This window comes from Podarcis vaucheri, assembly GCF_965113315.1.
Source record: "Podarcis vaucheri genome assembly, chromosome: 5".
Lineage (NCBI taxonomy): Eukaryota > Metazoa > Chordata > Lepidosauria > Squamata > Lacertidae > Podarcis > Podarcis vaucheri.
In genome coordinates, this window is record NC_138763.1 from 43705038 (window position 1) to 43727420 (window position 22383).

The 22383-nt window shown below is 48.1% G+C and overlaps 1 protein-coding gene across 2 annotated transcripts; it reads right to left on the reverse strand.

Annotated features, from left to right (window-relative positions):
* Positions 1-52: 52 nt before the first annotated feature.
* On the reverse strand, positions 53-18719 carry CNNM1 (cyclin and CBS domain divalent metal cation transport mediator 1). 2 transcript variants are annotated; one of them, XM_082224974.1, is made up of 13 exons: positions 17036-18719; positions 13582-13725; positions 12602-12742; positions 12009-12178; positions 10778-10877; positions 8911-8958; positions 7561-7623; positions 4597-4763; positions 3340-3508; positions 2907-3023; positions 2698-2814; positions 2302-2410; positions 53-704 (listed from the first exon to the last, which is right to left on the reverse strand). In XM_082224974.1, the coding sequence occupies exons 1-12, from the start codon at positions 18702-18704 to the stop codon at positions 2331-2333; spliced, it is 2985 nt and encodes a 994-aa protein (XP_082081100.1). In that variant the 5' UTR covers positions 18705-18719; the 3' UTR covers positions 53-704; positions 2302-2330. The 2 variants fall into 2 exon arrangements, with proteins under 2 accessions (XP_082081100.1, XP_082081101.1); XM_082224975.1 differs by lacking the exon at positions 7561-7623.
* Between the last annotated feature and the right edge of the window lie 3664 nt (positions 18720-22383).

Here is a 22383-nt window from a genome sequence, read left to right on the forward strand (position 1 = left end):
ATTTGCCCCTTTCTCAAAAACATACTCAAAAGCTACACGTGAAAGGGGTTGATTTAATGTAAAACAAGAACATTTTATTTCTCCCTGACAGACGCTTGATGTCAAAACTTTTTTTTTGTCTGAACCTGGAGGACAAGATTGCTCAGTGTGCACAGGTGACAGGTGAGCAGTGTGCTGACCTGCCCTTCGGACTGCCAGCCCAAAGCCAGCTGGTGCTGGTTACAAACAGCAACGGGTCTGGAACAACAGATCTGGGATAATGACCAGACAGACATGAATACAAGAGGGAGCAGATGGTACGATGCTGTTGGCTGCACAAACATGCACTGGGGCCCCCTGTGCTGGACCATGCATAAGGAAGGGTGGGCACTTCCAGCAGGAAGGGGGATTGACCGTGTGGCACCCCCTCCCTCTGGGCATTACCCCATGAAAGTAAGATTTGAGATGGTAAGGACGTTGCCCTGCTAGGACGACCCACAGGGAGCCACACGCACCACCACTTGGCAGTCGCCTTCTCATTTCCACCTCTTTTGCTGGGCCTTCCTTGCTCAGCTTTCTCCGCGTTTTGGCGCCACCTCTCAAGCTCAAAGGGCTGCCATCTGAACCACAAGCCCTGAAGGTAGGGGATAGTTGATGTGAGACAGAGAAGCAGGTGCCATCACGCACACATGGATCTTGTCACAGTCGGCTGTCATGCTGCAGACCTGAGAGAGGAGGAAAAACAACAGCAGCTTTTCAGCACAGTAAACTAGAGGCAGGGAACCTCTTTGCCCCTGCCAGTGTGTGTCGTGCAGCCCCCTGTAGTTATGTGATAGTTCAGGGCCAGGCCCCCTCCACACAGCGCTTGGAAAAAAGCACAGGGCCATTGCGCACAGAGCCAAGTGTGCCCTAAGCACATGCCTCTCAAGCGCCTGTTGGTTTTGAAGTAAAACGTGGCCACTCCAAAAACAACATGGCGGTTTACAGGTTCTTGAGAATGATATAAAGGTCTGTAGAACTATAAAAGCTGGTGAATGGGAAGTACATTAAAAACCATCACCACCACCCAAGAACGACTTGACAGGAACCCATGAGCTTGCAGAATGCTGATGGTAGCTGAGCCTAAAAAGGAGAGGTTGGAGAAAGGAAATTTCTAAAGCGGTAAAGAAGGGTGAAGGCTAATCATCCCCGAATCACCTTTTAATGAGAGCACCTCAAGATGTGGAATGTTCATGTGTGAATTGGGGATGGGGCAGAAAAGAAATGGAGGAAAGGGGGAAATTATTCACTTGTTCGAACACCTGACAGCTCATATGGAAGGGAAGGGGGAGGGAATGTCTTCAAGACCTCCAGAATTGAGTGCCTCCCATAAAACAAAACAGGTTCCCAAACTTATTTACCCCGCAGACCACTACAAAATTGCTAAGGGTCTTGAAAAACCTGGTTTTTCTACTTGTTGTAGCAAGTGTAATATGATATGTTAGATGATGTACAATTTAAAACTTCATTTTCACTGCTTTTTTACGGTTTCAGAATGTACACAATAAAATACAATATAAACAGTAAAAGCAGCAATGAAAAATCAATCAAAAGCAATAGGAATATTTAACATGAAAGATATGCCGTCTCCCATCTTCAACCACAATCTACAGATGTTGTGGACTACCTTATTGAAACTCGCAGACCACACTTTGGGAACTCCGGCTTTAAAGGACTTGGTTTTGGAGCTGGCAGCTGCCTGAGCAATATAGCACAGCAGGGAGAAGGTTGACCAGTGATAATGGGTGCTCATATAAAATATAACCATTAAAATATAATAACTCCTCTTTCAGATATCTGGAGCCATGAACAAGACAATTCCCCTTTAGGGGTTGGGGAAACACATTTTGTGGTTGGTCCACTTATTCTTAATGTGATACTATCAGAAAGCCAATTTCTCCCTCTCAAGAATACATGGAATAAACACTAACACTGGTTTTGCACAGCACAAAATTGCACAATTAACATACTTCTTTAAAACACCACCAAAGGTACACATTCATGAAATGAGACATGCTATTTAAAACAAAACAAAACAAAACAAAACAAAACAAAACAAAAAACAAAACAAAACAAAACAAAACAACACCATCGAACAATAGAGCTTCAGTACTGGGACTGCACAGCAAAGGGGTGAAGGACCACTGAAGAAACAGAAAAATCCCATATACCAATAAGTTAACAGAATGGTATTTGTGTGTGTGTGTGCCTAGCTCACAGCTGATGTACATAGCTTTATCAGAGACCAGCAGTGCCAAGAACACAGCAAAACATGCCACTCACCTGTGGGCGGGGCAAGGCCATGTTGCCACTCATGTGATGAGAGGTGTGAAGTTGGAATTATCATCTGCACTCTTTTCGCTATCTGCTGACGGTTTTCTCCTCCTCCCACCTGCAATGTCAAGGAGTACACTGTTGCAGACCCGCACCCAGCTTTAAATGGCAATGTTAAAGGGAGGGTACAAGACCCTTCGGGCCTAACACATCGGGTGCGACTTCACAGGCTCAGGGAATTTCAAGCAGATTGGGGGCTGGTGAATCTACAGCCTCTGGATAGCTTCCTCCCTAGGCGCTGTGCCCCCCCATCCCTCCCCAGTGGTGAGCAGGTCTACACTCAAGTGGTCATAACTGCACAGCTGCATCAACTGCCCCCCTTCCAGGGTCTTCGATGTGACTTACTTAGGGTCCGGAGTAACTTTTTGCCCAGGGGCTCCTCTGGGCCACTTGGGGATATGCTCATCTCCATTTCTCTGTTTGAAGTTTCAGGTTCCAGCCTGAAAAGGCAGCCCTCGTTTTCTGTAAGGCAACAATATCCAAGGTAAGGTACAACATGCTTCTTTCCCAGTTCCTGGCCCACCTAAATGCCATCGTGCTCCCAACATACTTACTCTGCTGCGTGCCGGTCTCTAGGCAGCCTGCCACCTCCTCCTGGATGTGAGGGATTCCCTCCATGTGCAGGAACACGGAGTCTGTCGGGCTCTTAAGATGCAGGTCTGAGTGGCTAACTGCAGGGTTCAGAAGGAGAAACCACCACAGCAAGTGTGTCAGGACATGTGTACATTTCAAGTGTGGGATACAAGGCAACAATTCAGTGTGAAGGATGACCAGGGATAAAGTCAAAGGTGGGCTGTTAGCAGTTAATTTAGTTTTCTCCCATTTGACCTGGTTTTAATTCAAACTGAGCCTTTGCTCCAGGATGGGCGCACATGCAATTTACACATGCAAAATCTTTTTGTCAAAATCGGCAGCGAATGTGCTTCACCACGGTGTTCATTACTGTACACCATCGCATAGTCAGAACATGCCTCAAGCTGTACCTACTTCTCTCGTGCAGGAGGATGGCAGGGTCGTCTTTGGGGGTCTGTGGAGTGCCTCTGACGGTGGGTGCCTTTGTGGAATCGGCATCATTGAAAACCTCTATGTCAGGGGTCTGGGGTGAGCTATCCATGTGGCTGGCAGCCAGCGCATTCTGGTACTGCTGCCGTGTGATCTGGGCATGGGAGAGAGGGACCCATATTCAGATGACTCGCTTTTGTTCATCTCCAATATCCACCTTACATCTTCTGCTACAACCCACGTCCACATCCCTTTGCAACTCAACTACTGGAAGTTCTTCCATTTCACTCCTCCGCCTTCACTATCTTTAAAACTGTGCCACCTTCATGCCCTGCTAGTGGCTTTCACATTGGCACCTGGTAGAAAACAGGGTGTTGGACTAGGCAGATCTTTGGTCTGGTCTGGCAGCATCCATCCTCAGGGAAAGACAGCTGTGCCTCAGCAACCAAAGGATTACAAGGATGCCCAAACCTGCCTCAAAACAAACGGGTATACGGAAGCCCAGAGCCTTGCAAGTTCTGTGTGATGCGCTATTCGTCAACCCTCTTCCTTTCATCTTTGTTTCTGTATCAAACCTTTATCAGCCTTGTTTAAAGGTAAAGGGAGCCCTGACCATTCGGTCCAGTCGTGACTGACTCTGGGGTTGCGGCGCACATCTCGCTTTATTGGCCGAGGGAGCTGGCGTACAGCTTCCGGGTCATGCGGCCAGCATGACTAAGCCGCTTCTGGCAAACCAGAGCAGCACACGGAAATGTTGTTTACCTTCCCCCTGGAGCGGTACCTATTTATCTACTTGCACTTTGATGTGCTTTCAAACTGCTAGGTTGGCAGTAGGGACCGAGCAATGGAGCTCACCCCGTCGCGGGGATTCAAACCGCCGACCTTCTGATTGGCAGGTCCTAGGCTCTGTGGTTTAACTCACAGCGCCACCCGTGTCCCTTATCAGCCTTGTTTAGGGAACCTTTTAATATTTGATGAATTATTGTATTTTAATATCTTGCTGGAAGCTGCCCAGATAGGTGGAATAAATTATTATTATTGTTGTTGTTGTTGCTCTGCCTTTTCATTTCCGTCCACCTAACTCAAGGCTGAAATCTCACTAGGCATCAGCTCTCTGTTCTGCACGCTGTCGATGCTACTTGACTGTTCAATTGATTAACAGCTTTCACATATAGGATATCCTTGTACCACAAAATGCCCAAAGAAGCGGCACTTGCTCCAGTTGCCCAGCCCAGCAGATACCTTGACAAACTGCACATCACAGAGGATGTGCACGGAGTAATCTGGCGTGTAGATATTGTTGCTGCTGCTGTAGAGCTGGGTACTGCTGCCTCCATAGTCATTGCGCTCTCGGATGGGGGACTCGCCCGAGCGGTTTAATCCGCTGCAGCGGGATGGCGACTGGTTCACTAGAGACAAAGAGGAAGCAGTGAGCAAAACTATTATCCCTCACAGCGAAGAGGCAATGGCTAATGTGCAGGCTCTCGGGGAAGCATTTCTCAAGTCCCTCCTCAAGTCTGGCATGTAAATTTGGCCACAATCACCTCCAGCCATGATATCCAGTGTAGACTCAGCCCAAAACATTTTGCTGGTGGAGGACAAAATGTACCCTCTCTGTTTCCATACAGCTGTCAACTAGGCTGACAGCTGAATCTTTAAATCGTGGTGATGTGATCAGGGTCCTCTATTGGCCCTGAAGCAGCAGGCTTCATGAAGTACATGCAGATGGGAGTGGCTGGGCAACTTAGGAGGAACAGCTCTCCATTCCATTCTGCTACCCGAAGTAACTGCCTCACTTTGCCTAAGGACAGGGCTGGCCTGACCAGGGTAGCTTCTGGGGTTAATGTCACAGACTTGCTCAAGGATAAAGAATGCTGAGCAGGGATGGGGCATGGCAGATAATAAATACAACAGGCAGCAGGGTTGGAGAGAGCAGCTTGCTTAATGAAGGATTTTGCCCCCACCCACCCCTGCTTTAAACCAACATCTGCTCTTTCAAAAAAGCCAACAGCACACAAGCCCACGCCATGCTTCTCCAGCTGATTTGCTGCAAGACTATGCAAAGAGGATATTAGCAAGAGGAAAATTTGAGGGATTATTCACATGATGTGGATTCAGGTCACCACTGTAGCTCTGCCTGCTTCAAAAATAAGCAGGCTTGATGGGGAATTGAGCAAGAAGAGATTGAAGTAAAAACTGGAGAAATTGCTGGCTCTCTCTTGCTTGACAGGGAACAGAAATGGCTCAGGTTTTCCAAATGAGCCTGAGAGCACGTAGCAGTGTTGCTTCCTATGGAGTCAATGGCTTTTATAGATAACAAACAAACAGAAACAACCCTTTGCAGGTTTGAGTGGCATCTTTGTCTACAGCAGTTTGGGCAGCATTGAGCAGTTCTGAGAACAAGAAGTGGGCTGTTGATCTGCTTAATTTCTTCTCCTGGTAGAAATTTGGGCACCTCAGTGGAACTTCTGCCTGTTTTAGCATGCACCCATGAACATGTTGAGGTGTGTGATCCCCACATGCTAAGAGAAGTGACTTTAACCAGGGCTCCAGTCAGCCTGGAACAGGAGTCTGCTAGTACTGTTCAGGGGAGACCTTTTCCTACTCCATGCAGAAACCTTCCCTCCATACTGCTTTATGGTCTCAAGGGGCTGGTTTAGGCATTGGTGATCAGCTGCCAAACTGAACAACTTATTACAATGTATTAAGGGGGGAGGTTTCTGAAAGTTGAAAGGTAAGCATCCTCTCTCCTCTTCCACTCATTCCTCAAACTTCCCTGTGCAGTACAGGGAGGAGAGCTCACCATGAACTTCTCCCTTGTTTATGAATGGCAATGGAACCCACCTGAGAGGTGCCAGAGCTGAGCTCTGGCTGAAAAAAAGCAATGCCTACTCCCTATTTAAGATTGTGTTTCTCCTGCCTATGAAGAGCACCAGCCTAAAACCTATTAACACAGCACCTGTAGTATTGGATTTTCCTTCAATATCCTTTGTTGCTATCATTTTCCTCTACAACACTGCCAACACCACTTTCCTGTTTTCTTATTACTGACAAAGCTGGTTAACACTATATTCTTTCATTCTCTCCACTAGCTAAGATTCATATTTTTAGCTTCGTGTTTTCTGCAGCGTTACCCCCACCCTGTCTTTTGACCATTCTGTCTTGCAATATTTCATGTCAAGTTCTCCACTTTTCTAATTCCCTTGATCCTAATCTTTCTTGTCTCTTTGGTTTCCTTTCCTTTCCCTTCCCTTTCTTGCAAGCCATAGCACATCAAACACCTTGTAGGATACCTACTGCAGTAAGCAGAGATTTGTGGCCCTTAATGAGTATTTATGGCAAGAGCTTTCAGAGACTAGAATCCACATCATCAGATGAAGAAATGTCTCTAACAGTGACTTAAAAAAACAAAACCTTATTGCTTCCACAAAATTTCCCTATAAAACCTCCCTGCAATCCCCAATTTCCTAATATTTTAACTGCTGTTTGTGTAAGATTAACACAGGAAATGCATGTTTACCATTTTCACATGCAATCCTTGCTTTCCCCCTCTTCTTTGACTGGCACTTTCTTAGCTCATTTCCCCCATGTAAGAAGGTCCCTCTTAATTCGGGCACCATGCACATTGCTTGAAATTCTATTGTCGAGAAAGCATGCACAGCTCAATTGCAATAGTGAGACCACAACCCATCTAGTAAGGAGGTATGTCCCTAGACCCTAATTTTGGAACTGGCCAATTGAGCGTATTCCTTGGAATCTCTAGAAACATATACAACAGATTTCTGCATATGCACACATTTGTATATGGATTTGTATGCACATATTCTGTATATGCACACATGCAGATTTATATGCAACATTTATTGTTTGCAGCTCCTCTATGTGTATGATAAATTATGGGAAAGTGGCTATCCCTGGTGTTTTATGTGCAGCCTTTGATGTAGATCACCGCTCAGCACAGGCAAATAGGTAACAGTTGTGGAGAAGCACAGCACATGCAAAAATATGAAGACTGTTCATTTTTACGTGCATGTAGCGTATATGCCGATATGTAGAATTAGAGGAAGGGCTTGCATTTAAGCACAGAATCATGAGGTTGCAGGATAGCGTAGTGTGTATTCTTCCATACTCTAATGTGCAGGGCTGGAAAAAGGATCAGCAGGCAGCAGCATGGGAACTCTTGCTGGGTGCTATGTATACAGTTACCTGGGGAGCCAGCCAGAGATTCCCCTCTGCTGAAGCCGAAGGTACGAGACACGGACACAGGCACTAGATGGGGGGCCAGAATCAGGAGACAAAAACCAGGGGGCAGGGGAAGGAGCAAGGGAAAGGGTTTAGAAGGAACAGAAAAGAACTAGGCTGGATAGACAACAGAATTACAGCTTGGAAAGTTGCAAGCTGCTCACAGATAGAGAGTGCAGCTGTCTTTCCTGCAGCTATTTATAAAGTGAACAGGTAGGAAGGTCTGGCAGGCAAACTGCCAGATCTAGATCAGGGCCTAAGTATCCGTAGTATTGTAGGGTTATATTATGGAGAACCCTCTCCAGACTGGGCGGGGGGGAGGGGGGAGTATATCCAGAACAAGGACCCTGAAAAGAGATTTCACTCCATATGCTACCAACATTATTTCACAGACACAATGCCTCACCTAACATCATAATTAGGGCCCAGCCACACTTCTGTTTGCTCTGCGATTTCAAATCATAGGTGCTAGAGGGGTTTTGTTTGTTTGCTGAATCTGCAGATTGGCATTTGTTCCAATTCTGGGTAAAGCTGGTGGGACCAGAAAAAGAAGAAGCAACAACCCTCTTGGACCCATGATTTGAAATCATGGGACAAATGGAAAAAAGAGGTTTTAATAAATACGTCATGAGCATTTGTTATAGAACCATGATGCAACTCCGCCAGTCACCACTGGGCGGCACTAAATTATATATTATGTTATGCCGACAGGAGGAGGACTGTTTCTGGGCATTCAAAAGAGATTATGGACCCAAGGTTAGGGGCCATAACTATTATTCCTACAGATTTTCCTTATTTGCATGGAGCATTACTGTCTTGAGGGAGAAGGTGGGTGTTCTGCATGTGGGCAGGGATATTTGTTATGCACACACAATGCATGCCTACTTGATCAAGTTACCACACATATTAAGTATGTGCAGGACCAGCTCCAGCTTTTTCTGAACCCAGAACAGGAGAGATGTGGGCAGGAGAGGCTTAGGGCTCCTCCGCTTCGTTGCCTCTTGATTGGTTGTAGAGGCAGAGGAAGAGATTGAAGAGATAGGAAGGTGGGATAAAGAGCTGGATGCGGCTGAGGTTAGGACCCTTGACAATAATGGCCAGCAGAGTCTCTGGGTGCAGCTTGGGAAAACGAGGACTGCCTGTTCTGGGCTGGGAAGGGGGATGATGACAAGGGGCAGGGGATGTGAGAGGGAGGTGTGGTAGAAAGTCCAGTCTTCTATCCAGACTGGGTGTTTCAGGGGATGTCCTGCCGGAGCAGTCCCACTCCACATTATCCACATCAGCAAAAGAGTAGGTCAGGAAGAAAATACGTACACAAGAAAGATGACCCGGCCAAGCTGCTCATTTTGCGCACGTCGTTATCTGAAAATACAGGAGGCAGATGGAAGGTGAGTCTCAAGTCAGAGCTTTGTAGTACCAGCCCTACACAGTATAGGCAAGAGACCCTTTCTCTGAAGGAGATGGATGTTAGGATATCAATGTTCCGTTTCACCTAAGAGGAACAGATATGTGGATTGTTGTGTGTCACATGTCTGTTTACATTCCAGCACAGCCTGCTGGGAACTTTTGTGTATAGCTTTTGCTTAGTGCCTCCTGCTCTTAGATATGAAGGTGAGCAGACATGTTTTCTTTGTCTTGATCTATGCTGAATAAACTGCTTGTAAATATGCTTTACATATGCCTCTGTCTGCCCTTCCATTGCGAAGAGTTCATTACTCTGCTGATTAGAGCGTGCTCCAGCTTCTGAAGAGTTCTGAAGCTGTGGGTCGCTGATTTATGCTGTACCAAGGACCGAAGATCGCCCTGCTACCGGCTGGTGGGCTGGAGCCAGCTGGGGGCCTGCAAATTGCCCCCGTTTCCTTGGACGCATCCCAACAATGGAAAGCCAGGGTGGTCATACCAGCTGCAGCCTGCCTGGACTGGCCGCAGATTGGCAGTCCCTGCTACATCAATGCTTTTACAGTGGTGCCTCGCAAGACGAAAAGAATCCGTTCCGCGATTCTCGTCGTCTAGCGGTTTTTTCGTCTTGCAAAGCAAGCCCATTGATTAGCGCTACAGCGGTCTAGCGGCTTTCCGTGATCAGCTGTTAAGCGGGTTTTTCAGCGGAACAGCTGATAGGCGGCTTAGGAAAAGGAGGGGAGCGAAAAAAACCCGCGGGGGCGCGCAAGATTTTTTCGTCTTGCGAAGCAACCCCATAGGGAATTTCATTTTGCGAAGCGCCTCCAAAACGGAAAACCCTTTCGTCTAGCGGGTTTTCCGTCTTGCGAGGCGTTCGTCTTGCGGGGCACCACTGTAGTGTATCTCACAAAGTCTGCCAGCTTACAAGAATAAGAGAGCACCCCTCTCACAGACACTGCTCCTTCCGACTTTCCATTAATGTTTCCCATACTGAAGTTCCAAAAATGTTATAGGGCTTGTTCTTCCACATCTACATGAGAAGCCATATAGATTGCTGCCAACCATGTGAACAGGAAGCTCAGTGGTCCAGAAGCTCAGTGACTTCCACTTAACCACTGACCATTTCCCTCTGGCAAGGCTGTTCAAACTGTACATGCTCAGGTGGCTGCAGCACAGAATTAAAAGTCAACACAGTATTTGAGTTCATGAGTACCTGAAGTCAAAACACTGTACTTGGAAAAAGCGTTTAGGCCTTCTGGAGAAGAGCCTTCGACAGTGTGGGCTTAGCAGCTCCAGAAAGCTCAGGGATAGGGCCAGAAATGAAAGGCTGCCAAGTTGGGCAGAGGTGGGGGAACTGCCTTTCAGCAGTGGGCAGAGCAATGAACCTAAATTTCTCCCTTGTACAGTAGGCTAGTTTCTGCACACATTCCTCCACCTCTCTCTAACCTCCATTTGGGGAAGCAAGAGGCATTATCAGAGTTCAAGGAAGTACTGCAGCCAAGCAGGGACCCTCAAGGAGGGTGCTATCTGGGGAAGAATCCTAACAGGCCAGATAGACAGGCTGGGAGGATTACGGTTGGGCCCCAGGCTTGTTTAGAACAGTTACCAAGCCTTCTCCATTACTTTTGCTCTACTTTCAGACCTTTGCATTCCCTCTTCCTTTGTTCGCTTTCTGCCCTATTATAATTTGCTAACTGCATGAAAAGCCAAACACTGCCATCAGCAAAAGCCCCTTCCTTGGGGCTTCCTTCAACTCATTCTGTGGCTGGCTCTGGATTTTTACCTGAGCAGACAACAGCCATGATAGCTGGGACTCCGTAGTACGTGAAGGCTCCATTCTCAAAACGCAGGCCTTCCTTCCCCACTTCCACCTCCACCTTCCCCTGAAGAAGCATAAAACAATAGAAAGGCACTTCAACCCTTGTCCTCACAATCTTTGCTCATTCATTTAAAAAGAGAGGAAGAAAAACAAAGCCAGTGCATCTTAGCAAAACTTGAACCAAAACAAAGGCTGTATACTCAGATACGTGTGGGTGTTCCTTCATAAAAGTAGATAGCAGAAGGTATGAGCCAAGGCTGTTGGAGAATCAGTAGGAAAAAACACAGGATAATGGGAGACACATAAAAGCTGGGAGGGCCCCTGGACAAACTGGGAGAGCCCATGCCTGATAGGTTTGGAGTGACGGCCTGATAGGAGTCTGAAGCATCAACAGAAGGGACACAGGAAGAATGATTCCAGGGTTGGGGGTTAAGGATAAAAGCCAGCCTTCGGCAGGGAGAAAAGTATACTGGAGTATCTAGTGGTTGGCTGCCATAAGCCAAGCTCAAGCTAACAAGATGTTGTAAACAACATATTAAAACAGAGAGAAAAGGTTAGTATTACCTGTTGGCGAGGCTCTGGCATGCTGGTTTTCTACCCATCTTACAAACATCACTAAACTTGCCATCTATTATAGATGAGACTGAATATGCAGATGAAAGTGTGGGGAAGGACTGTGGCTCAGTGGTAGAGCCCTCTGCCTTGGACACAGAAGGTCTCTGGTTCAACCCCCAATGGCATCTCCAGGTAGGGCTGGGACAGACTCCTGCTTTACACCCCCGAAGAATCACTGTCAGCCAGTGCAATACTGATCTAGATAACTCAGTGTAAGACCATGGGCACACCAGGGGGTGTGGGGGAGCTGCCCCCAATCAAGTAAATAAATAAAAATACTTAACTGACCAATTGCATTGTGGATAACTCGGCTCTGGCCCCCCTCCCAATAAATCCTGCTACGCCCATGTTTAAGAGGACTTCCTATGGGTGGTTCGCCGGTAGCAAATTTAGAGCATCGTCAACTTTAGTGCAAAAGAACTGGAATCCAACACCTTATTTCTTGATCAAGGCTGCAGCACTTTTAAAATCCAGCTGAGGAAGTAAGGCCTTGTAGATCCAAGGGTGGGTGTAGCTGTGCTAGACTTAGCAGTCTCTTCACCCTCCAGGACTATGGATTCACAAGGAATGTTTGACCAACCTGTAGGATGAGCACGAAGTAGTCAACTGGCCGATTGCGCTGGAAGAGGTAATGTTCAGGGGCTCGCCTGTTCTTGTGATCAAACTTCATCTCTTGGATGACATTTGGGTGTTTGAGCAGCCGCAGCAGGATCTTCTCCGAGAGATACGGGGGCTTGAAGGGCTCGACCTCTGCAAGGGGAAAATGGGAAGGGAAAGAATTTCGAGGTTTGTGAGATGGCGCTTTACGCCTTCTATGATCTGCCAACGACAACCCAAAATGGTGACTAAGGGTGCCATGGAAACTCAAGAAGAGAGAGGGAATTCTCCAGTTCGGAGAATGGAATCAGGTGGTGCAGGTTTGGCTTAGTTTTATCAGGGAGGCTGCTAGCCATGGCAAAAATTGTGCCCTGCACCCATCAACTTCTCTCTCCAGATTAAAAAAATGGGAGCTCAAATAATTTCCACTGTACCATAAAGCAGGCTGAATATTGAGCTGGGAAAGCTGAAGAGTATAGCTCCTTGAGGTATGCAGGGATCATGGCTGCTGACAGCACTGGCTCAAGGCAAGGACTGGACCCTCATCATTAAAGGTGCTTTGGAAGGGCTGGGTACCTGTGGCCATGAAGCGGTGGGTGGCCAGTAGCAGCTGCGGGGAGATCTTCACCTTCATCTCACTATCCGAAAGTCGGAAAATGGAGAAGTCATGAGGTTTCCGACCCCGGTGGGGGGCCCGTTCCTTCTTCCGATTGTCAGCTGAAAGTCAGGATAGCAAAAACAGAGTTATGGCACTGCTCATCTACAAATGGTGCCCTGTCTCCATCTCTTCTTCCCCTGAACCTGGAAGCAAAACAAAACTGATGATTTCTGGGACTCTAGATAGACAGCTAGAAGATTTCAAGCATATGCAACTCCTCTTCCCTTTCCTCAAATCTTTTATTTGTTGAGTACATGATGGGGTGGGGGGAAGTTCTGAAACTGGAACCTCCTGTCTGCAAACTCAAGAGTTCCAAAGACTGGTGACATTTGTGGATTTCTTGAGCCATCCTGATATTTTTATATGGCAATGACCAGTAAAATGCAGGCACACATTTGCCCTGCTCTGCACACTGAGGAGTTCCCACTACATAAGATGTTCCGTTCCAATGTTTCTTCTCTCAAGTGCAACACAGAGCAGTTATTTTATAATATCTGACACCATGAAAGCACAGAAGTGCAGAAACTAGTTGTGGTGAGATGAAGACATTCTGTACAACCTCAGGAGCTATCTGTTAATTCCTCTGTGCCTCAGAGCTGAATCATGACATTGAAACAAAGTCTGAATACATGGCTTCTTTGACCACCTACAGCTCTTTCCCAGTGTTTCATTACTTAAGCCATTAGTAGACCATCCTTTAGCCAAACAATTCTGATGCAGGAACATTGCCTCAGACCTTTGGGGGAAGCAGCAGCTCCACTTTCTGTCAAGCAGCGAGATCAGTAATTCATAAAATCACAGTGAGAAAATTAAAACTGGTTCTGACTGAACTTGCTTCTTTCTAGATGCTTGTTTGAGGGTTGGAGGAGCAGTCACCTCTGTGCTTCCAAATACTCACTGTAGAGGTCTGTCTCATCCAGAATCTCAGATTTGATTATCTCTTCAATAACGTCCTCAAGCGTGACGATTCCCATCACTTCATAGAAGGGGTCTCCTTCCCCTTCATTATTCACCCGCTGCACAATTGCCAGGTGTGATTTACCTGCAATGAGAGAATGAACACAAGCAGGCTGAGCAGTAGTTTGAGTGAACTGCCCCACTGCACCCAACAAAAAGGAGTTAGGATATTTGAGGGCCCGTTGACTCAAGTGCTCAGTTGGGTAGCAATCCTCTCCTGAAATGAGTATGCAAAGCAAAAGCACTCCATTTTATCCCATCCGTGCCAAGGACAGGTAAGCAATGTATGTCTAGGGAATACATCTTATTTGCTGTGGAATGAAAGGGCTGTGACCTGAATGGGAAGGTGTTATGATAGTTGGTACAGGTGAGAGGTCCATAATGGTGTGAAGGAAAAGAGTAATGCCAAGGAAACACTGATTCTGTGACAATACAAAACATACAATCAGGTGCCCTTCAGCAATGAACCAACACAATGCCCCATCCTATTTTTACACTGAAATAAAGATTAAAGTATTACAGAAAAGGCCATTAATTCAAGAACTCTTCAATAAACAAACAAGGAACCATTATGGGTGCCCAGGAAGATGCTTTGGGAGCTGACTAGGCTTCCTGCTTTAGAAGGCATGTGAAACAGTTCATCATATGATTTTTATTTTACTGTGATTAAAAACAAATCCTGACGTTCCATTTTTAACAGGGCCTGAGCACTGAAACAAAGAACGTAAGCTTAAGAGTTCAATGATCATGGAAGAAACACGACAGGTTCCAGACTTACCTCTCATTTTCTATATGATTCTCTTCCCCCAGAGCATTGCACCTAACTCTGAGAAAATGCTGGCAGCTGCTCTTTTCCATGTATGCTGCTTTAAGAACATTTCAAAGCATCTAAATGGGGAAAAATTTGCTAGGAAGTAGCACTACTGAGAGGAAAGGAAGCTGAACATGACTCAGCAAGATTGTGCTCAGCTTCATCAAAAGGAACAATGAAGACAGGCCATGAGATGTCATATTTAGCATTGGCTGCATCTCAGCTTCCATACTGTGGGCAGTTCTGAAAGCTGCTTTCAAATATTTCTCAGCAAAGTGGATGTGAATGAGAGCCAAGATGCATAGATCTAATAAATGCTTAGCCTTGGTCTCTTTGCTGTTAAGCAGTGCAGACCCATTATCTGTTAAGACTGGGTCTGTTAAGCTTTTCCTACCCACCCTGATGCTTTCTGATCACCAACAGGACAGCATTCAAAGGTGCAGCTTCCACTGTGTGCCTATGCGTTTTAATACTAACTTAAGTGTGAAGGATTCCTTTGAGTTCTTTCCATCTGCTCACACAAATGGGTACATTTCAGTGTATGTATGTACTAACCCCCTCGTCAGTTTTTGAGAGAAGCAGTTATTGCTGTTTGCTCCAAGGCTTCTGAACTTCTTCAACTGTACTGCAGAGGCAACATCTAAAAAAATGCTATTTAAAAAACAAAGCGAAAAAACCATGTAGGGCAAAATTCCCACAATTTCAGCTGCTGCAGCTTTGGCACCAGATATCACAAGGTTCACAATAAAATTGTGAATGCTGGTGACCCTGAACAACATCAATGGGTATTAATGATTTCCATATGGCCAGAGCAAAGCTGAACAGCATCAGGGGAGCCTGTACTGCACACCTGGAGATTAAATAAGCCAAATTCAAGACCAAACATAAAACTCCCTGCCTTTCAAAAGGGCAGCTGCTTTAGATTGCCTGTGTCTGGCACAACCAGCTGCAACTCAGCCAAGTGACCCATAGCATCACTCAGGGATGACTAAGTAGAACCACCACTGGACAAATCTTAAACATGGTATTACTCTGGTTCAGTGTGCTCACATATCCTTAACAATTAAGGTGCACAATGCTAACTGATGAGTGGTATTGAACACAAAATAAGTTGTCTGATGTGATGTTTATATAGTAAAACTATAACCTTTGTTCTCTCTTCCTAACAGCAGCACTGCACACCCAAGGCACAATCAACCATGTTACAAAGCAAAAGCAAGGGAATATGGGCTCTATGTCTGGAAAAGTTATCAGGAAGATAAGTTATAGTTTTGGGCACTGACAGGATGCCACCTACTCATCCACAATCCCAGTTAAGTCCAGTGATATTTGGCCCATCATTTTCATTTAGTTGGACAATCTACACTTGGGATGGGAAATCTGTGGTCCTCCAGATGTTGTTGGACTACAGTTCCCATGATCCTTGACTACTGGCCGCCCTTGCTGGAGCTGATGGGAACTGGAGTCCAACAGCATTTGGAGCACCACATTGGATTACTGGCTGTATTGTTCCCTACTGATTCTTGCACCTTTTTCTGTTCGGTTTTCCCTCTAACAACCTGGTACATAGCAAGCTGCAGATTCCTACTGTAGCTTTCCCTTCAGAGATACAATTTTCAGAACCCTTAGCCAACTAGTTCCCAGGATTCTTTGAGGGAAGTCACGTCCTTGAAATGTGCACCAAATATGCCTTAAACACCTGGTGTGGATCTGTATATGATATGAGAGGTGCTGTTCTCTGTGATATTTTAAATTGGTGTTAAGAGAAGCCAGGGCTTGGTTATTTGCTTTGCAGTTATCTTGCAACTGCAGGCATGCGCACAGATGACATGGGAGGGGCTATTTTCAGTAGGCTCTCTGTTGAGAACCGGCCCATAACTCAGTAGTAGAACACATTCTTTTCAAGCAGAAGGTCTCAGGGTTAACTTTATATTTCTAGATAGGATTAGTAAAGATCCTGGGGAACCGCTACCAGTATCAACCTAGATGGACCCATAGTCTGACTTGGTAGCTTCATATGCCCACAGCAAGTATATCGTGCTGTATTCCTAACACTCAGCTGGAATAGGCAGATTATAGCACAGTCATCTTCCTTACAAGAGTTGCTGAAGGCAAAGAACTGGCAGACCAGGTTCAGGCTGCTGTGAAAGGAGGGCTAAATGGCAAATGCATGAATCACTCAGCTAAGAGCAGAATATTCAGTACATATGAGTTTATGCACACTGGGTGCAGGGTTTTTTTTTTGGGGGGGGGAGGCCTTAGGCCTACACAGCAATGCATTCCCTCTCAAGCAGCTCCAGGAGAGCATTGCTTACTCAGTTAAGATCTAGGGAATATTAGGATTGCATGAGCCATGCATGACAGGAACACAGAAACAGACACAGACACACACACACCCTTGCACCTCTCCCGGGAGTCCAGCCACATTACCTAGGCAGGACAAGACTAAGCTAAGACAAGAGGGCAGGCCAGTGCAGGAGGGGGCAATGTGGAGTCCCAGGGTACCTCGCAAGCAGGGCACGCAGGGAGCAGAGAGGCATGTGATGCTGGCGGGAGGCGAGCGGCTGGGGCCCCGGGCCCTCACCCGTCTTGAACTCCTTGAGCAGCGCATCTAGGCGGGTGTCATGGAAGACACAGTGCAGCGGGCGGCGGTAGAAGCGGGTGACCGTCTGCAGCGGGGTGCAGTCATCGGGATCCACAAAGGCCAAGTCCTTGACGAACAGCAAGTCGACAATGTTGTCGCGCCGCTCGCCTTCGTAGACCGGGATGCGTGTGTAGCCTGAGCGCAGGATCTCGGAAATGGTGGCAAAGTCCAGAATGGCATCCGAGTGCAACATAAAGCAGTCACTGAGGGGCGTCAGGATGTCCTCCACCATCTTGGTGCGCAGCTCCAGCGCCCCTTGCACCATGGCCAGCTCCTCACTCACCAGGTCATGGGGCTCCGCGGCGCGCAGGGTCTCCAGCAGGCGCTCCCGAGTGGAGAAGATGCTCAGCTCCTGGCGCAAGGCCCAGTCCAGAAGGCGGCTGAGCGGGTAGCAGATCGGGAAGGTGGCGGCCATGAGCAGGCGGGTGAGGAAGAGCGTGTGCGCCGCGATGGCGAGCCCGTGGCGGGAACACACCGAGTAGGGCAACACCTCCCCGCCCAGGAAAACGACCCCGGTGCAGATGAGCACCGGCAGCCAGGGCACGCCTTGGCTCGCCTCGGGCAAGGGGCTGTGCACGGCCTGCAGCGAGGCGCACAACCAGCCCGCCAGCGCGGCGTTGGCGCCGGCCTGGCCGAGCAGCAGCGTGCACAGGAGGTAAGTGCCGCTCCCGCCGCGGCCGCGCGCCGCCTCCACCTTGCGCGCCTGCTCGCGCTCGGCGGCCGAGCCGCTGTTGCGCAGCACGCGGAGCTCCATCGGGTCGAGCGACAGCACCGCCAAGCGGAGGCCGCTGAAGAGTGCCGACAGAGCCAGCAGCACCAGCGCGCCCAGCACCCGCAGCCACCCCTCGGCGGGCAGCGGCACCAAGCCCGCCGACAAGCCCGCGGCCGGCGCCTGCACTTGCAGCACGAAGCCGCCTCGCGCGCCGTGCAGCTGCCACGCGCGCCCGTCCCAGGCGCACAGCGAGAAGCGGCGCCCCTCGGGCCCGGCGCCGGACTCGCCCTTGCGCGGCTCCCGGACCCTCACCTCGGCCAAAGCCGAGCCGGCCGAGCCTCCGGGGAGCAAAGGGCCCAGCACCTCCACATCCGAGGCCCAGGCGCTGCGCTCCGGGCAGCGCTCCGCCTTGGTCGGCTGCTCCACGAAGACCAGCCGCCGCTCGCTCTCCTGCCGCGGGCCGCCGCTGCCGAAGCCGTCGCTCGCGTTGCCTTCGGCCGCCGGCTGGAAATAGACGCGGAGCAAGAAGCGGGAGCCCTCCACAGCCCGCAGCGCTCCCCCTTCGAGCCACACGCGACCCGGCGCCGTGCTCTCCGGCCGCAGCCCCAGCAGCCACGCCGCTCCGCCAGGGGGCCGCGGCGACAGCGAGAAGAAGAGCAGCAGCACCGCGCCTCGGCTCCGGCCCCAGCAGCAGGCGCTGAGGCGCTCCAGCGCGGGCCCCAAGTGGCTCCAAGCCTGGCCCACCATCCTCAGCATCCCGGGCGCGCGGCTCCGAGCAGGGCTCCGAAGGGCAGCCACCGGCCGCACGTGATACTGCAGCGGCGGCGCGGGGGGTGGGAGCGGCTGGCGGGCCACGTGGGCGTGGGGCGGGCCGGCCAGCCCCTCGGGGTGTCTCATTGGCCGAGCGGCGCCCGGCTAGCCCGCCCACGGCCCCCTGCGCTGTCCGGGGCCGAGAGCGTGCGCGGCCGAGGCGGGAGGCGTGCAGATTGCTCGGCGCCCTCCGGATTCAGGCGGATGCAAATAGTTGACTTCGAGCCGAAGTTCGAAATTCCGCCCATCATCCGTTGGCCTGGTCCCTTGTGACGTCGCGAGCAGGGGAGGGTGTTGTCCAAGGAGTTCATTCGACCGTCTAAGAAGGCGTCTTGGTGTACAGCAAAAGTATGGGTGCCGTGGCTCTCTGCTGCTCCCGTTCCTGCTACTCTTCGTGACCCCATGGAGCAGAGCACTCCAGGCACTTCTGTCTTCCACTGCCTCCTGCAGTTTGGTCAAACTCATGCTGGTAGCTTCGAGAACACTGTCCAACCATCTCGTCCTCTGTCGTCCCCTTCTCCCCTCCATCTTTCCCAACATCGGGGCCTTTTCCAGGGAGTCTTCTCTTCTCATGAGGTGGCCAAAGTATTGGAGCCTCAGCTTCACGATCTGTCCTTCCAGTGAGCACTCAGGGCTAATTTCCTTAAGAATGGATGCGTTTGATCTTCTTGCAGTCCATGGGACTCTCAAGAGTCTCCTCCAGCACCATAATTCAAAAGCATCAATTCTTTGGCGATGAGCCTTCTTTATGGTCCAGCTCTCACTTCCATACATCACTACTGGGAAAACCATAGCTTTAACTGTACCAAACTAGGTAGACCAATGGTGTGACTTGCTCTATTCCTGTGCTTTTCTGTTACCGGTAATAAGGCAAATAATTGTTACCGGTAATAAGGCAAATACAAAGAGGCTATAAACACTCAGATGTGAAGCACATCCGAAGTCCTACCTCACAATCTGCTTGTGCCATTTGGATGCCAGGACATTACAGGCACCTTCAGCCACTGTCTCTCTCTAATGGTCCCTTTCTTTTTGGAAACTGCGAGCTCATTTTCTCTAGTGAGCTCATTTTTGCCATCTTGGGATGGAAGAAAGGGTGGGATACAGATGTAAGGAAATAGATAAATAGTGCTAAAGTGACACCTTATATAATTACATGTTTTTACATGTAGAAGGTGTGCCATTTCCCCTAGCAGCTAAGGAAAAGGGGGCATTGCTTGAAATGCTACTGCCAGTAAAGTGCCAAGGGAAAATTGTATTACTAGCTCACCCTTAGGAAAGATATATATCTGGCAAAGCCCTTTGTGAAGTTATTCTGTCTTGCTAACAAAAATTCACATTTGTGAAAAACATGTTAGTTTAGATGATTCACTATAGCCTCAATCCTTTGCTGGTATTATGAAATCAGCTTAATCTCTAATCTGGTTAGACTAAATCTGTCCCCGTCTTTCTAAATCTCCAGGATTTAATGTAAGTGTTTAGAAGTAAGTTTCACTGAAATTAATAGGAATACTTCCAAGTTAAGATGCTTAAGATCAGGGTACAATTAATTATTTTTCCGAGGAGGAGAACCCTTTATTTTTCATAATATACTACATAATTGTAAATACAAAAACAAAGAAATACCTCAACGTATTGCAATACCATCTTGTTAGACCATTTTATTATTATTAGTGGAGGGGAATGACATTCTGCCCTGTTTAGGGCTGCATCTTTATGTAGCCACTACTTAGCATTGGCAGGGCAGGGAAACATGACAAGCTATGTCTAAACAAAATAAAAAAGTTCCTTCCAGTAGCACCTTAAGGTAGAGGTAAAGGGACCCCTGACCATTAGGTCCAGTTGTGGCCGACTCTGGGGTTGCGGCGCTCATCTCGCTTTACTGGCCGAGGGAGCCGGCGTACAGCTTCCAGGTCATGTGGCCAGCATGACTAAGCCGCTTCTGGCGAACCAGAGCAGCGCAAGGAAATGCCGTTTACCTTCCCGCCTGAGCGGTACCTATTTATCTACTTGCACTTTGATGTGCTTTCGAACTGCTAGGTTGGCAGGAGCAGGGACTGAACAACAGGAACTCACTAGTTTTTTGTTGGTATGAGCTTTTGTGTGCATGCACACTTCATTTTTAAATTTTTGTTTTGACTACAGCAGACCAACACGGCTACCTATCTGTAACTAAAGCTATGTCTACTTAACAGGCTAATTAGTGCACATGACACAATGGGGAGTGAAAAGTTCAGACAAGACCAGAGCCAATGCATACATCCACATACTGCATTTGTTTACCTGGGCTGGGGCACAATATTTGGTGTTCCCAATACAGTTACACAAATCAGTGAATTTGTATTGCTGATTCCTTTAGTTTTCACGGAATCCATGGAACAAGGAGAGACATTAGGGGTTGTATTCAGTGTAGTGTCAAGCAGATCATTGGTCAGTGCAAGGATTTCTCCTTGAGCAATGGAATGATCTTCCCCTCTCCTTCCCCTGTACTCCCTTCAATCTGTTCTGGGATTCCCCCCCCCAACCCTCCAGAGCAGATTATGGAATGGTGTGGGGTGTGCACAAGAGAGGGGGTGGAATTCCCTTTGCACTATTCCTAATCCTTGTACTAGCTCAAAAAAATGTAATTGAATGCCACCCTAAGTTATCTAGTTGGACCTCTTTCCTTAAGATAAGATAATGCTATTTATTTTTAGGATACCTGATGAATTACAAGGCACCACTGCAGTTTGCCAGAATCTTTGGAAATGAGTGACACGCGACTTGCCTTCAGGTCGGCTCAGTGGTATAGTGGAGCAGGGATGAGCAGAGTGAAGCACCACTGCTAATTTCACTGCTGTGACAATAATATCATCTCCTGGAGTGCCATTTGCTACTTCTGTACATAGGGACACAGGTGGCGCTCTGTGGTCTAAACCACTGAGCCTCTTGGGCTTGCCGATCGAAAGGTTGGCAGTTCAAATCCATGCAATGGTGGTGAGCTCCCGTTGCTCTGCCCCAGCTTCTGCCAACCTAGCAGTACAAAAGCACACTAGCGCAAGTAGATAGATAGGTACCACTGTGGTGGGATGGTAAACAGCGTTTTTGTGCTCTCTGGCTTCCGCACCAGAAGCGGTTTAGTCATGCTGGTCACATGACCTGGAAAGCTGTCTGTGGACTGACGCTGGCTCTCTCAGCCTGCAGCGAGATGAGTGCTGCACCCCATAATTGCTCTTGACTGGACTTAACCAACCAGGGGTCATTTGCCTTTGCTTTTACCTGACCTATGTAGCAGATAAGTTTTTATTGGAGGAAAACCCACCAGGTAAGCTAAGCAGAGGTTGCATGCATGACAATGGATTAAATCGTTTCTGTTTTGTCCCTTTGTTAGGACCAACCAAAATGTCACAAATTAGGGAGCAAGCTTTTTGAACCTGCCAGAACTTGTCATGAGGATGTATGTTAGGCAAAGTATTTTGGGGGTGGGAGAAAAAAATTTTTTTGGTCCAAAAATAATTTCTGCTGCAGTTTACAGCAACACTACTGGTTTTGTTATTGGAATGTATTGCTGAATGTACAAGATGCAGCTTAACTTTCGATATAATGGCAGCTGTACTAGAGTTTATTGATGCTGCATTCCTTTTTAAAAAAGATTTGGGCTGCGCTTTAACATTTGCCCCTTCCCTTCTTTGAGCCTTTATGCTGGCCTCCCTTTCCCACACTGTATATTGAAAATAGCTGGAATAACCATAAGGTGGCTCCCTTTCCCCATAATACAGACTCTGCA

Excerpts from the sequence above, each read along its gene's own strand:
- CNNM1 (XM_082224974.1), bottom strand. The coding sequence starts at position 18,704 with ATGAGACACCCCGAGGGGCTGGCCGGCCCGCCCCACGCCCACGTGGCC. Across the intron at positions 10,878-12,008 it reads ACTTCGTGCTCATCCTACAG|GGGAAGGTGGAGGTGGAAGT; the intron begins GTTGGTCAAACA and ends ATGCTTCTTCAG. Across the intron at positions 3,509-4,596 it reads GTGATGTGCAGTTTGTCAAG|ATCACACGGCAGCAGTACCA; the intron begins GTATCTGCTGGG and ends TCCCATGCCCAG.